This window comes from Eleginops maclovinus, chromosome 20 (assembly GCF_036324505.1).
Source record: "Eleginops maclovinus isolate JMC-PN-2008 ecotype Puerto Natales chromosome 20, JC_Emac_rtc_rv5, whole genome shotgun sequence".
Lineage (NCBI taxonomy): Eukaryota > Metazoa > Chordata > Actinopteri > Perciformes > Eleginopidae > Eleginops > Eleginops maclovinus.
In genome coordinates, this window is record NC_086368.1 from 17,868,255 (window position 1) to 17,884,355 (window position 16,101).

The following is a 16,101-nucleotide window of genomic DNA, read 5'->3' on the forward strand; positions in this document are numbered from 1 at the left end:
TTCCACCCGAATAATAATGTGAAAAAGTCAATGTTTTTGCAGATATTAAAACAGGTTACCCTTTCACCACAAGAAACTTTGGAAAACAGGATTCTTTCCCCATTGATGTTTCAGTAGATTTAAAAAAGGCTCCAAATGCATGTCTTCCAGCTCTACAAGTCATTTCGTCTCTGTATATGGTGTTGAGTTCTAGCTCACAAATCATTCCCCAAGGTTTTGAATCTCTACCTCAGCAGTAGAAGTTGGCTAACCTGCTGTGCAGATGGGCCAAGCTGAAACTCAGAGCTGATCTTTTATTCACACAGGTCCAATAACAACAGACCCAGGGCAGTTGGTTTGGACGGCTGTTTTAAACAGCTGTTAGTCAGACATTGGTCAGACTCTTTCCGTAGAGGTGTCTGGATGATTTCTGTCTTTTCCCTACAGAATGATGACGGTGGGCACTGCTGTCTGGTCAACAAGTGGAGCACGTTCTTGAAAGCCCGCCTCATCTGCTCTGTGCCTGGAGCTGATGGCATCGAGACGCACTTTGATGAACTAAGTACGTTTGAATCACTATTTCCCTGATTTAGATTCCCCCTCCATCGATGTCACAGCATCTGTGTTGCTCTTTTTATTTGTAGACACTTTTACACCCTGTCCCCTCACTAAGTGTGTCCTGTGTCCACCACTAGTGGATCACAGCATCAGTGTGTGAAATCTAAAAATTAAGGACAAAACCAAATTATCCCACATTTTTACAGATCTTATTCCACAACTAAGGGAACATTGAATGCATCTGCTTGGAGTTGGTGTGAAGCACGTAATGAATACGTGGCAGATGGAAAGTGAGAATTCTTACGTGACCGTGTAACTGCAACTCAAAACAAGGGTCTCCAGATGGACATTTCGTTGAGAGATTCAGTATCCACAACTTTCTCATTTGTAGAAGTCTCTCTACATTTTGTCTTCCATTTGCTTTGCATACTTTCACAATGATGTTACAGTTTTAAGGCATTCGGAATTAGCGTCTACTAAGATTTTGCTGCAGTGTGTGAGACACCAGCTCACTGTACTGGACTCACAGACGGCAAACCAGGGTTATGAGCAGCATGTGTCTGCTTATATACAGAAATGCTGGGAAAAATCCACAGGAAGCTGCAGCTTTAGATTAAAGTATCACTGACTCCTACATGTTAAGCTTGACATGCCTATTCCTTTGAACATCAACATAGCTCATGTAGGTAACATCCTCAAAGGTAACACCTTTACCGTAAGACAGTGATCGTTCTGCTTTCGAGCACCACTTACATGTTTTGCAGAGAATGTGTACTTAAAGAAATTTTAAAAAACAGGAGATTGAAAAGCAAATACACACACGCATGCAGAGTAATCAAAGTAATGAGCAGCTGGGATCAGGCCGACTCCCTGTGGATCATCCCGGCCTGTCCTTCATTCACATGACTGACAGGATTAACAAGGGATTTGGAGTATCCTTCAAATCATAATGAGTGCTGGTATGAGCAGCAACATCCTCCACTACTTTCAACTGGTTTTTTGCTTTTTGGAAAATGTGCTCTTGCTGGGAATAAAATTCAATGATGACTTTACAGTTCATTGCAAATTTAACTCGTATTTACATTTCTCTTTACCTAAGTCCAGCAAACAAAATGGATTCAACTAAAATGGATAATGCAAAGTGAAGTTTCAAGTGAAACATGTTTTGTACAAAATATAATGTTTATTGCATGTTGTGCAATGCTGTGGCACTGTAGCTAGCCAACAAAAATACTTGTTTAGTCAGCTACATGTCCCTTTATTTTACAGATAACACTGCTATACAGAGGATAACCCTACTCGGAAAGCTTAATGATTTTTTTCTTGCCTTTTAACATGGTGATGTGATACCGACACTTGATTGTCAAATGTAAAGGGAAACTGTCAAGAGTGGTTAACGCAGTCAGTAAAATGATAGGTAAACAACAAGTTCGATGAAGGAAGGCATGTATTGAATACAAAAAAAAAGCTTTAGAGAAAATTAAAACATGTCCTCCCATCTATTGTACCCACTATTCAGATTGCATCCCACAGGAAGGTGCTTTAGGCTTTGGCCCAAGTGTAGTTAAATGATTAAATACGTTATCAATTGTGGAGTTTGACCTGTAAGGTGTTAAAAGTTGCACTTGAACACACCATATGGTCAGCAACATTATCTCTGTCCACATTTTTTTCATTTAGAATTTGCCCTCATATTGTGACAGCATTAAATAATTCAGCCAGTAAGTGTGCATCCTGCACAGCTGTGAGCTAAATGTAAAGTAGCATCTCTTATTCTTGCTGTGATGAGGCTTTGCTAGTTGCAAATGTATGTTATGCATTAAGAGCACTCTGCTAGTGACTGAAGAGCGCTTTTCTGTCAGCTGTACTTTCAGTTGTCTCTCTACAGGAAAGCATGTCAGTTGTATTCTCAGTTTATACGAGAACTCATGGTGAGGTCATAGTGAGTGCTGAGGTGCAGTAAAACATCCCAAAAGCCTGTGGTCAGTCCGTCTTCCCACAACCACAGACCGTCTGGTAGGAATGTATTCTGTCTCCAGTCCTGCTGGTCCTTATGGAGTCCAGCGGAGGCATCAGAGTGGTTGTACGAGGACTCGGGGGACAGAGTGGAGTAGATTTAGATGGTGAGGCACGGGCTAACGGAAGAGAAAGCATTCAGCAGGGCACCAAGGGAGAGGAGGAATATAAAGACTGAGGGAAGAACTCACAGACACAGGGAAGATGAGAACGTAAGCCAGACTAAAATGAAAATGAATGTGTGGGCGATAAAGTTTTATTGCCTTTTCTGAGATGTAATTATAGAGGGAAACATTGTTTTTTCATTGAGTTATTTTTTATGCTACTGTAGTCCCCAAATCCCAAAACCTCTTTACTGTATATAACATTTCAGTTTGTTTTTCCATTTTCTCTGTACTTATTTTAAGTAGACATTTCAACAACATAAACTACATACTCTCTCAGGTCATTTGACAGTCCCTATCTATCGAGTGCATCACTCACACTCTTGTTTCTACTTCTAAAAAAAATTTATTCATCCCCTCTTTGTGTCTGTTTCTATGCTCACAGCAAACAGAGAAGTTTTCCTTCTAATGTGACACTGAGAGTGCCTCAAAGAATTTTTCATTTGACGCATCAGAAACAAAAGTTGCATTGACGCAACTTGTTCTAGTTCTCTGTTGATTTATTTATTTTCTCTTTCCCTGCGCTCGTTCTGCAGCCAGTAGGTCTGTCAGGCTGGCGTCAGATGGGTTATGAATTTCAACTTTGTCTGCCAAAAGTTAATTTTTGCTTTAGTGTGCAGCCATTACCTGCCATGTTAAGACCTTGGCATGTAGGGACGTTTTTTTCTGAAACAAATTCAAACTTGTGATCAAAGGAGCGTTTTTTTGATTATGTCAGCTTTGCAGTCAGAAATCGTTTTTCAAATGAGCCGTGTCAGCTTAAGCTTCCTCCTGTTTATTTTGTGCAGATGACGCCAAGGGCACAAAGATCAAATCACATGTTGTTACATTTGACCCTCATTTTCACAGATGTAGTCGTGGCTCTATGTTTTGTTCGGTTTCATGCTGCTGATTTAAAAGGAACATTTTTGCATAACTAATCTACAAGAGAAGTCTGTCTGATAAAATATAATTTACTCCAATTCAAGGACAAAAGACTGACAATGAGCCTGCATATTTTGGTTGCAGAAATGATGATCAATAACACATGCTTTAATCATATCCTTGTGAAAATTCCTTTATTTTTACAATGGCCATATATATGGCGAAAATCTAATATTGCAAATTCAGATACGGACCTAATTTAAGGAATATTTAGGAGAACAATTTGAGTTGACAGTTCTACACTTTTAATGCGGTGTGATAATGACTCGCTTTTCAGGAATAACAATAAAAGATCTGAAGTTATAGAAAGAGTGGATAGGATTTCATGTGTCTTTATTGTAATTGCTGTTTTTCTAAAGACTCTTGACTATAGGTTATTGTTGTACTTGTCTTTTCAAGGCTGTTTTTAAACTCTTTTCATTTGTTTTCCATTGATGCACAGCATTAAATTAAATGTTATTCTACCCAGCCTGTTTCATTTCCATGTATTCCAGTTTTCCTTATTGTTTTTCCCTGCACTTTTCTCTCATTAAGCCATCAAGAGGATATGTAGGGTTCACAACTGCCTCACCCCCACAGTCATTGGATGCATATGGCTCCTATTAAAGTCATGTTTCGCCAGAGATCTCTATTTCACTTACATTCCCTGCTGAGGTATAGGAACCATAGCTCCGCATTGACAGGGTTTGGATTTGGGATCTCATTGAGGCTCTGGTAACCGCAATTCATGAGGAAGTCTCCTTTCACTCCCCCTCGTAGGAAGCAAAAAGTCTCCAAATGCAATAATTACAATTACTTTTGGTTGAAGCCAGGTGGAATCTGGGAACTAATATGTGTCTGGGATGATTTGATCCAAGACACAGACACTAATTTTATTTAATACACTTTCTGTTCTTTGTCTGACTATCCATCATGACAGTTATTGTGCTTCTGTAGAAAGGTTGCCATTTATTCATGAGTCCCAGAATGTAACTAATAATATTTTACTCAATTACTTCAATACTATTTTGAGATATTTGTTCTTATTTCCATTTTATGATTATTTCTATTTCTAATTCATAACATTTCAAAGGGGCATTTGTACGTTTCTACTGATGTATTTATTTTAATTTAAGTATATTTTACCTATAAAACTTTCACTTTCAGAGGCCTGCAATGCTTTTTTACAGGTTCATGTTTTGGGTTTCTACTAGATCATTTATACATACTTTAAAGTTCAAAAAACACATACTGTCCCGCTGAGTATACCTGCATTCAGCCTCTCTCTATCTGTTTTAGCACCGTCTCTATAATCCTCCCTGTCTTATTCAGCAGTTTCTGGGCTCGGTAAGCTCCTCTGCTTTTATGGTTTATGACTGTTACTAATTGCTATAATCTTTGTCATTATCTTTTAGGGGATGTGTATATCCAGCCAACACAAGACAACAAGAATCCTGTCATCTATGGAGTCTTCTCAGTGTCAGGGTGAGTCACTGACAGCCTTCTCAAACTCTCTAACTTTCATGCAGTTTGGAGGAAAGGTTTATTTTTGTTTCCTTCTGCAAGTTTTGTACCTTTTCAGACATACTGAAGATGTCAGCTCTGTCTCTCTGATATTGAAATGCTGTGTTGCGTATGACCTGTCAGATTCAGCTACAAAGGCAAAACAGGCTGAGAATCTGGATCCCAGAGGGGTAAAGCTCCTCTGAGAGGCTGAGCCTATAGTTCTTCATAGGTCAGGTTTGATAGCATGTTGTCATTCAACAGCCAGCATTAAAATTCAAGGGAGCCAACCAGACATGTAAATTGATATTCTGACTGTGCTCAAGCAGGGAGAGGTGCGCACCGAGTCATAATAAACATATCTTGATTAATGTATTTGAGAAACAAATACTGTTATTGTTTCCATCTTTCCCTCAGGCATCAGGCACGTTTAAACCCAGCTGATAAAAACACACGCGGCGCTAATGATAGAGGCCCATGACAGGAGATACAAACATAGTACACCCACCACACAGCAGCGAGAGCCTGAGCTCTGGCGATTCTCAGCAGTACGTGGGTGTTTGTATGTCAGTGTGTCAGACAGCTTGACTCTAGTTGAGTCGGTTTGAGAGAGTGTTTGTGCGTAAGGATGTTTCATTGCGTTCCTGTTAGAGGCCGGATGATTACGTGGGAAGGACGTAGATTCTACCAGCCGCAGAGATCACCCGTAGTAATTATCGCAGGGAGAGAGTTTATCTGCATCCTCTAGCTGCTGTCTCTGTGTGTTCATCCTTTTTTTATCCTGCCCTCCTACAGAGCTGTGTTTAAAGGCTCGGCGGTGTGCGTCTACTCCATGGCTGACATACGGATGGTCTTCAACGGGCCTTTTGCCCACAAGGAGGGGCCCAACTACCAGTGGGTGGCGTACACTGGGAAGATCCCGTACCCACGACCTGGCACTGTGAGTTATAAACAATAAACAACACATGCCTCCTCCCATTGCAAACAAAGTCGTCTGTCATCCTTTTTTAAAAGAACATGTTTTTACTGGATAAAGAATTTGGTAAATTGCAGGTTTCACATTTGGATCCCTTCTTTTTGTCAACAGTGTCCTGGAGGCACTTTCACCCCCAACATGAAATCCACAAAGGATTATCCAGATGAGGTTATCAACTTCATGAGAAACCACCCCACCATGAACAATGCCATATACCCAGTGCACAAGCGCCCCCTGGTGGTCAGAACCAATGTGGACTATGAGTTCACCACAATTGCAGTGGACCAGGTGGCGGCTGCAGACGGGAACTACGAGGTGCTCTTCCTGGGGACAGGTCAGTGCTCAGAGCCCTATAGGATGATTGTCTGTTTCATTGTAAGTTTAAGTTTATTGTTCAACTCCTCTAGCTTTTCCCTCTGTCTGGCTGCTTCACACATAAGAAAGGGCATCCCTCTATAATACCAATAATTAATGGTAAATTAAAAGTTTCAAATGAAGGTTATAATACTTTATTTATTGGTTAATAAATACATTGATAAATTATTTAAACTGTTCCTTAACATTTAGTCTTTTGTCCAATTACTCATGTAATGTTTATAGTTTCACACAAGATTCCTAAAATATAAAAAAAGGTAATAATTAACAAAAAACTATCATATACATTTGAAATATAGCATTTAAACAATATTTAAATACATCTAATATGTGCAAATATACAAGTAAAAGAATTCATAATAATTACAGATTAATTTACCATTTATAATTGATAGATATTATCAAGTATTACATGTCCACAGGTCTAAGGTTTAACTTTATTTTTTGTTTAACAGATCGGGGGACAGTCCAGAAAGTGATTGTCCTGCCCAGAGACGATTTGCAGACAGAGGAGCTGGTCTTAGAGGAAGTGGAAGTCTTTAAGGTCAGTCTCCTAACTTCATAACTTTTTCTCTCTCTGTCTGAACATTGTTTATGTACATTGTGTTGGTTTTCTGAGAGTAAAGTATCACACCGAATATTTTTTGTCTACTCGTTTAAAGCTGTTGATAACTGTCTCATTCCAGGTTCCCACACCAATCACCACCATGAAGATTTCATCTAAAAGGGTACGTTGATAATTGATAACAATCCGCTCCTCATGACCGATACCAACAAGATAACATGTCATTTATGCACATAGTATAAACTTGGATGTAATGAGCTCAAATTGATGATTTAATAAGGCATAGCTAACTAACGACTGCCTCAAAACGTTGTTTTTATTTCTTTATTTAAATCCTGAATTACATTACATCGTACCTTCCTTTTTAGTCTATGTAGAAAATCATGAAAATATTGCAGGCCTGTGTAATCAAGTGGTATGTAAAATGTTATATGATTAGTTCATTTTCTGATCCTTACCTCTTTTTTTAATTAATAGCAACAACTGTACGTGGGATCGGTTTTGGGGGTGTCTCATCTGGCTCTCCATCGCTGTGACGTGTATGGGGAGGTCTGCGCTGACTGCTGTCTGGCCCGAGACCCGTACTGCGCCTGGGACGGGAAATCCTGCTCCAGATACTCATCCTCCCAGAAGAGGTTAGGTTTAAAATAGTTTACACGGGCATGCTATAAACACAGTGCTCATTTGTGTGTGTGCACTACCTTTGCTCTCCTACTTTGGCACTTAAGATTTTCAAAATGTTGACGTTTTGCTTTTTGTTTTTGAATGTTGATCTGACCCCTCTAGACGGAGCCGTAGGCAGGATGTAAAGTACGGCAATCCGATCCGCCAATGCCGAGGTTATAACTCTAACAGTGAGTATCAAAGCAACTGTTTATTAAGCCTATACAGTAAACACACGATTTAGGAACCTAACTTGCCACAAAAATGGAAATAGGAATGTGATTTAAATTGTGCCTGTGGCTGCCTATTCGCATTTATATATTACTTACCTCCTTGATTCTGCTTAATCTGTCCATCTGTATAATCCATAAATAGTTTTAGGAATAAGACATCAAATATTTTCTACATAATGTTTTTTAGCCAACAAGAATACTCTGGAGTCGGTGCAATATGGGGTAGAGGGAAGCACGACATTCCTGGAGTGCCAGGCCCGGTCTCCTCATGTGTCTCTGAAGTGGCACCTGCAGAAGGAAAACAGCGACAGGAGGAAAGAGGTGAGCAAAGCTTTCACTCTGAAGCAGTCAGGGGTGGAAAGTAACTAACTACATTTAGTCTGGAACTGTACTTGAGTATAATTTTTAGGCACTTACCTTAACTTCACTACATTTATTTGGTTACTTCTAGCTACTTTGAAGACTCAGATTCAAAGATTAATAATACCAAATATAATACACAAATAATGTATTATTATTGTCTAAGTTAAACTTGAGTTATCCCTTGGTGACATATAATAACAATCAGCTCCTCCTTGACCAGCAGCACATTAAAGTGATTAACTCATTTATCATCTAATCCAATAATAAAATACTAAACTATTTATAGTACCTTTTAAAGCAGTTATATTTATGTTTTAAGTAATGGTTTTGAGTTCTTGAATGTCACATTAACATCTTAAAAAATATTTTCCAGATTCGCTCAGAGGGTCGCATCCTAAAAACGGATCAAGGTCTCCTGATCCGCTCTCTGCAGTCCTCTGACAGCGGTATCTACCAGTGCACATCCACAGAGAAGAACTTCAAACACACGCTCGTCAAACTGCAGCTCGTGGTCCTCTCCAGCCGCACGGTCAACAACGTGTTGGTTGATACAGGCAGCCCGGCCCTTCCTCCTCTGCAGTCCAGTGCCTGGACTCCGAGTGCCGGTCAGTATAAGGACTTGCTGACCATCCTGAGCCAGCCGGAGATGGGCCTGATCAACCAGTACTGCCAGGATTACTGGCAGCTCGGAGACGTCAGCCTCGGGGACAACAAAGCCAAAAGCCTGAAGGAGCTGAAAGAGCAGAAGAAGCCTCGCAACCGTCGGCATCATGATGAGCTAACAACTCCAGCTGAAACATGAGGAGCTAGATACACAACTCATCTTCCCACAGTCTACCTTCTCACACCTGAAACACTGCAACCCTCCTTTCAGGGGATTGACTCCAGTTAGAAAGCTGATTATAACAGACAAGAAAGGAACTGCAACCAAAAGCGACAGCATCAAACAGTTTCTATGTAACTGTTGGGAAAAAAATACACAATATTTATTGTAGGTTGTAAAAAGTAATTCTTTGTACCTATCTAGTTTTTTGTGAATAGGTAAATTTGTGCAAATATTGCTGTTATTATAATATTATTGTTAGTGTTATTGTTTATTACGATGTGTAATTATGTTGAGAATATCTTTATGTTTGGTGTTTTTGAGAAACAGCAACAATAACCCAGGATTTTGTGAGGATCCAAACATGGACAAGGACCGATGAACATGTATCCAGAAACTGTTACACGTGACCATGTTGGATCTCTTGACTGCTGGCAGTATTCAGTGTCTCAGCTGGAAGTCGAGGCGCTGGTTCAGTGAAATCGAACTTCCCTAAGCTTCTTCACCAGAACTTCTACTGTATATCTGACAGTTTTTTTACTGCAAAAACAAGCTGTGGACGTTGTGATAAAGGCATTTCTTGGGACAGGCAATGATAAAAGAAATGCAGACAGTGAGACTGCAGCTGTGACAACATGTCACACACATACAGTCGCATACAGTACAAACGTTTCTCCGTTCCTGTTTTTGTTCCAGCCTGGCCTCAGGTTATGGAGTTACGTCACCCGCCCAAATTCTTCCAAAATCAGTTGCTGCCAAGTGTTTGTTTGTTTTGTTTGTTTGTGAATATCACATCTCAATGTTGTATCCTTAACAAACGTGATCTTTGTGATAAGCTGTTTTTTGGAGGAAAAGGGTCCTTTAATGACACAAAAGCTAAAAATATAACATTGCCTTTTCTTCTCTCTTCTGAGAAAAGAAATTCCAGCAGGCAGCTATATGTGACTTTGTGACAGTTTGTGATAAATAAAAAAATATTAGAGACAAAGCACCTTCTGTTGCCAAACGAAACGGTAAATATTTCACATGTATCTGTGGCAAATGCAGTATGTTCATATAAGAAAGAGCATGTCATTTGTATGCTCAAAAGGTCTCTTTAGCTCTTAATGAATCTAAAGTTTGCATTCCTGCCAGTTTCATGCTAAATAAGGATTTCACCAAGTGAATACTAATGGTGTAATCAGTCTATACTTTATCTTTGATTACAACAACAAATCTGCCTAATGCAGAGCTCTGAAGTGACAATTTGATTGCTTCTGTATTTCAGTTTTAACAGGTTAACAACACAAAGCTCATGTTTTATCAGTCAGGCAGTGCCACCCTGCTGTCATATATGCCACAGACCTAATATAAAACTTCCATACAGTGAAATAAAAAAAGCTCCAAGCTGTTCAAAACATAACCTGAAGAGAAACGCGTAAACAAAATCTTCAGAAGGTGGCTTTTCATTGTGCATGGCATGTACAGTGTAATGTATATGGTATTTGTCTAAAATACTACGTTGCTGTGGATGTCAGTGAATGTCTTTCTCGTTGTGGGAATATGGAAACACTATCAGAAAGATGCTGAAAGATCAGATTGTGATTTTAAATTCTCTCTTTCTCTCTCTTTCTCTCTCTCTCACTCTCTCTCTCTCTCTTTCTCTCTGTACGTCTCTAAGTCTCCCTCTTCTCTCTCTCTTCTCAGAAATGTGCGTATTTCAAACATGCGCATTCATTTTATTTTCTCTGTTTGGCAGACTTTGCTCTGGGTCATTGAGGTAGAGTAATGTATGATATAATGCACAGTTGATGTTATTTTAATGACTTGTAAAAAAAAAGTACTATCTTTTCTTCCTCATCAATGTTGCTGACTAATAAATTAAAGCTCTATATTTTATAATAACAGAGGTTCTGTTCTGTTTGCGAAATAGTCTGCAGGCACTTTTGTGTGATATGTAAAGACATTGATTCGATTTGATCGTTGTTTTACTGATTTGCAGTGGTATACAGATCCTTTAAAAAAGTAGCAATACTATAGTATGAAATACTATATTTCAAGTAAAGGTCCTCCATTAGAAATGTCACTCACTGTAAATAAAAGTATGCAAGTATTCTCAGTATAATGTAATTAATTATCAAAGGTAAAAGTACACAATGCAGATGTATTATTTGATGTATATACTATTGCACATATTAGATTATTTGTGTTAGCTATTTGTTCATTTAAATTAATAGAGTACAATTAGAGCAACAAGTACAATATGGACCTTTGAAATGGAGCTTAGTATAATGAAGTTACATGAAAAGTAAATATTCAAGATAAGAACAAGTACTTTAAATGCTTCCAGTATTTGACTAAATGTAATTGCGTTGCTTCATGGCTGAGCTGCAGCAGTGTTTTCATTCACAGAAGTAACTCAGGATCAGGAGCAATGTTGACTCCATAAAGGAGTAAACAAGAAAAGTTCAAGTTATATAATGATCAACTTTACTCACTTAAACAAATGCTTTTTTAAACAAATAGCAAAGTTATAAAACCCTGTGAAGGCTCACATTTTGCACATGCATGGATACATAATTGAAAGTGAGTAGATTAGGATCCTAAACCAGCTTCAGATTTAGGTCAATGAAATCTGTCAGATGAAACTGCAAAGCTCTGTAAGCTATGCAGGGCTAACCCAGCAGTCTGTCGTACCCTAAACGAAATGTCTTGTTGTCTTTATTATGTATGGACTGAGAGGTGAGAGGTCTGGTTATTTATATCAGGGGCCCAAATTTGTTGTGTGTTATAGTGTGTGTAGTACACAGCAGTTTTTTGTTGTAATTCCTCTATTCAACTGCTTTGAAAACACTATACACTCAGGACCATACTTAGTCACACATCTGGTTTAATTCTTATTTTTGGTCCTGATGTGATTCATTTGTTTGGAAAGCTGCGTTTCCATATCTGTTCACACACCAAATAATTTTACTCTACATGGTTCTCTTTTAAAGGCGCCTAAGAGCTGCATAGAGAGATAAGCACTTGAGCCGATGTTCATCTTCCGCTGACACAGCAATGTCCCCCTAAAGGTTAGATCACTCCTACACTGATGTATGTCTGCTTCTCCTCACACCTTTGGATTCCCTAAAAGACTCCTGTCCTTGTGCTCCATTGGCCATTGGGGGTCAGGTGGGCAGAGGATGCCCGAAATCCTCTCCTAAGACAGGAAAACCCTCTAACAGTCTCCAGTGTTCTCCAGTGCTGAAGGCAGTTGGCAAAACTGTTGAGAAAGTAGGCACTCTTCTTGGACCTACTTCCATTTTTTCCTTACACTTGGCTTTTTAGTAGAGGGGCCCAAGCAGGGAAAAGTAGAATGGGGGCTGGAGCGAGCAGTGAGGAGAAACACTCCAGGGAGCTGGAGAAGAAGCTGAAGGAGGATGCCGACATGGATGCGAGAACTGTCAAGCTGCTACTGCTAGGTAAAGATGATCAAGTTGGATTCAATAACACAGACCTTCAACATCATGGTTAAACACATTTAAGGGCCCTGTAAGGCCCCACTGTGAGGCTATTTATACCTAGAGAAATAGTAAACCTATTTGTTTATGGGATATAATTGCAGCTGGTGCATTACTCTGTCGCTTGTAAAATGTTTGGTTTCACACGCTCAAGTTATTATCACAGAGAGATATTGTTGACTGAAGTGTGCTATGGATAGATCTTTTAAATACTTACTAAATTGCATGTGATTGTGATAAAAACAAGCAGCATGTTTGAGTAAAGTAAAGGCTTATTAACCTGTGTCATTGGATTGCTTAGACACTTTAATAATCAGTCATCCAATCCCCTGTTAATCCTGAAACAACAGGTATCCAACACAAAGCGATTAACTCTGAAGGACACAGCCCAACTCAAGCAGGGCCTTTGGCTGTAGCGCCTAAGTACAATAACCCTAATACATCACATGATCGAATGGTACATTTTGTACATTTGTACGTTTATTTGTTTTTATTTATTTAAGTACCAACAATTGTATCAATGTCAAGACTATAATGGTAAAGTCTGGCATGTAGTGTTCTGGCTATCTGTCATTTTGTTATGGAACTTGTTTTTACAAATTGAGCTTAATCATCTGCTATTGACAATTTTGGTCAAGGGTTAGAAAAGTTCATCTTGACATTAGCTTTGAAGAAGATTTAACCATAAGTAAAAAGTAGTATGATCCTCAGTGAATTATCTCCTCTCACATGAATGAAACACACAAGAACAATGGTTAACAGCCATATTTCTCCCAAATCCTTATGAATGTTGAAATAACGTTTGTAATAAATGTATAGTTTTATTTTTTGATGTGAATACCTACATTTAATGTATTTTTCTACTTCCGCCTAGGTGCTGGAGAATCAGGCAAAAGCACTATCGTCAAACAGATGAAGTAACATTTTTGACTTTTGTACTAAAGCAATATCATTCTTTTCTCTAAGAGGCAATAAATCACACTAATACCGTATGTTTCTCTGTAGAATTATCCACAAAGACGGTTACTCGCTTGAAGAATGCTTGGAGTTCATTGTCATCATCTACAGCAACACCCTGCAGTCCATGATGGCCATTGTGAAGGCCATGAACACACTTAATATTAACTTTGGCCACTCTGATCAGCAGGTAACATCTAGAATACACATTTCCATAAATTGTGTTTAGGTTTGCAGAAGACTGCTTAACATACACTGTTTGTCCCTGTCCCCTTGCATCCATCCTGCAGGACGATGCCAGGAAGCTCATGCATCTTGCAGACACCATTGAGGAAGGCTCCATGCCCAAAGAGTTAGCGGACATTATTCTGCGCCTGTGGAAGGACTCTGGCATACAGGCGTGCTTTGACAGAGCCTCAGAGTATCAGCTCAATGACTCTGCTGGATAGTAAGAAATCACCAAGCTGAGATTTAAATTGACCAAGAAAGCAGATCATTTATTTAGTCATTATTGTTTTTTTATTTCAAATATGTGCACTGAAGACAGGGGGCGGATCCATTTAAGTAAACAATGTACACAATAAGTGAGATTCATTTAAGTTGAGCAATTGTAAGACTCATTTGTTATAAGAAATAAAATAAAAAAGGCAAAAAGAAATGAGGCCATATGTTGGCCATCAGCCGCCCTGCTCTCCAAAAGTCATTATCGACCATCAAAGATTTGATATTGCCTGACAACCACATTAGAGTTTGTTAATCAATTAATTTAATTTTCCCTCAGCTACCTGAATGATTTGGAGCGCCTGGTCCAACCAGGCTTCGTGCCCACTGAGCAGGATGTGCTGCGATCAAGAGTGAAGACCACTGGTATCATCGAGACCACGTTTTCCCTAAAAGATCTGAATTTCAGGTGAAGCAGTGCAGTATTTCTCATTAGGATGGCACCAATAACTCATCATCAGTGGTAATAGTGTGCTGGATTGCAATCACAGAGATAATATGTTTCTGTTTCCATGCAGAATGTTTGATGTGGGGGGCCAGAGATCAGAGAGGAAGAAGTGGATCCACTGTTTTGAGGGGGTGACCTGTATCATCTTCATTGCTGCTTTAAGCGCCTACGATATGGTGCTGGTGGAGGATGATGAAGTGGTATGATAACAGTAGTATTTTACACTTGCTCAAACTTAATATTTTATAGGTAACTTTTTGTGCCTCTTTCTGGCCTTTCTGGTCATTTCAAAGGGTCTTCGTTTGGACTTGTTTAATTACACGAATCCTTTCTTTCAGAATCGAATGCACGAGAGTCTGCATTTGTTCAACAGTATCTGCAACCACCGCTATTTTGCCGCAACCTCCATTGTACTCTTCCTCAACAAGAAAGACGTGTTCACTGAGAAGATCAAGAAAGCTCATCTCAGCATGTGCTTCCCTGAATACGATGGTGAGATTGAATTTGCAGCACATTGAAGGACTGTAAAATGTGACAAACTGATTATAAGTGCCTGTTTATCTTCGTTTATTTTTCATCAAGGCCCCAATACTTATGAGGATGCTGGTAACTACATCAAACTGCAGTTTTTGGACCTGAACTTGCGGCGAGACATAAAAGAAGTCTACTCTCACATGACCTGTGCCACAGACACAGAGAACGTCAAGTTTGTGTTCGACGCCGTTACCGACATCATCATCAAAGAAAACCTGAAAGATTGTGGTCTCTTCTAAAAGCCAGGCTGAGAGAAGGTGATGTAAGTCTGCACAGTATTGTGAACATGTTTCAGAGTAACTTTTTGATCAGCTTATAAGCAGTGTCACTTTTTTCTTTTTTACAGGTTGGTGTTGGAGCCCTGTCACATTCCACAAATCCCCTCTGGATTCAAACGGAGGACTGAAAATGAAAACTGTTCTCTAAAACCATCAAACACACACAAAATCTATTTACTGTGTTCAAAACTAAGTTGTAGCTTTGACAAACGACTGAGATGAGAAGATAGCTCTTCAGTCAGAAAATCCTGTGCATATTTCAGATGAGTGGAATTTTTATTTTTTAATTTTGACTTTTCTCCTGAAATCAAAAGCTTACAAGTTCTGCATAAAAATATGGATGTGAGAAGCTGTCAGCAAATGCACCTTTGTTGCAATACCTGGTCAGAATACAGACAGAAAGCCCCTCCAGACGCATATTTTTCCTAAAATAGTGGCTTTTATGTACAGGAACTCTGCGGCACAATTTAAGACACAATTCAAACCTTATTATTCTTTTTTAAGTTAAGCTTTAGAACATATGACATTGTAATAGTTGGAAAGGGCTAGTGTACATAATTAAACCGTTTTCTAATGGGAAGTTGATGAAGTTTGGTGAAACCTTATGGTTCTGTAACACTGCTAAATGGAAGCCTAGCCGTCATACACTTCGAACTTAAAATCCTTGTCTAAAAGACCAATGTTTGTAAACTCTAAAAGCTTCACAACGAAACCTATTAAAGCTTCTGTAGAAAACTGAGTTGTTTTCCATTTTTCAAAAATAAAAACCAACACAGAAAT

The 16,101-nt window shown here is 39.1% G+C and overlaps 2 protein-coding genes across 3 annotated transcripts in view; both read left to right on the plus strand.

Annotated features, from left to right (window-relative positions):
* sema3fa (sema domain, immunoglobulin domain (Ig), short basic domain, secreted, (semaphorin) 3Fa) overlaps window positions 1-11,005 on the plus strand; it is a 46,055-nt gene extending 35,050 nt beyond the window's left edge. The window contains exons 10-19 of one of the 2 annotated variants that reach the window (XM_063911635.1): window positions 427-541; window positions 5,036-5,105; window positions 5,919-6,063; window positions 6,211-6,433; window positions 6,930-7,018; window positions 7,161-7,202; window positions 7,517-7,674; window positions 7,826-7,893; window positions 8,123-8,256; window positions 8,672-11,005. In XM_063911635.1, coding sequence (XP_063767705.1) covers window positions 427-541; window positions 5,036-5,105; window positions 5,919-6,063; window positions 6,211-6,433; window positions 6,930-7,018; window positions 7,161-7,202; window positions 7,517-7,674; window positions 7,826-7,893; window positions 8,123-8,256; window positions 8,672-9,100 — 1,473 coding nt within the window. In that variant the 3' untranslated portion in view covers window positions 9,101-11,005. Of the gene's footprint in view, window positions 1-426; window positions 542-5,035; window positions 5,106-5,918; window positions 6,064-6,210; window positions 6,434-6,929; window positions 7,019-7,160; window positions 7,203-7,516; window positions 7,675-7,809; window positions 7,894-8,122; window positions 8,257-8,671 lie in introns of both variants that reach the window. The other variant, XM_063911633.1, reaches the window with a different exon arrangement.
* Window positions 11,006-12,261: 1,256 nt separating this feature from the next.
* gnat1 (guanine nucleotide binding protein (G protein), alpha transducing activity polypeptide 1) lies at window positions 12,262-16,100 on the plus strand. The gene is made up of 9 exons (XM_063911636.1): window positions 12,262-12,564; window positions 13,478-13,520; window positions 13,609-13,750; window positions 13,851-14,008; window positions 14,342-14,470; window positions 14,580-14,709; window positions 14,848-15,001; window positions 15,092-15,305; window positions 15,390-16,100. Exons 1-8 carry the CDS (start codon window positions 12,459-12,461, stop codon window positions 15,280-15,282), a joined length of 1,053 nt encoding a protein of 350 aa, XP_063767706.1. The 5' UTR covers window positions 12,262-12,458; the 3' UTR covers window positions 15,283-15,305; window positions 15,390-16,100.
* The last annotated feature ends 1 nt before the right edge of the window (window position 16,101 follows it).

Excerpts from the sequence above, each read along its gene's own strand:
- gnat1 (XM_063911636.1), top strand. The coding sequence starts at position 12,459 with ATGGGGGCTGGAGCGAGCAGTGAGGAGAAACACTCCAGGGAGCTGGAG. Across the intron at positions 13,521-13,608 it reads ACTATCGTCAAACAGATGAA|AATTATCCACAAAGACGGTT; the intron begins GTAACATTTTTG and ends GTTTCTCTGTAG. Across the intron at positions 13,751-13,850 it reads TTGGCCACTCTGATCAGCAG|GACGATGCCAGGAAGCTCAT; the intron begins GTAACATCTAGA and ends TCCATCCTGCAG.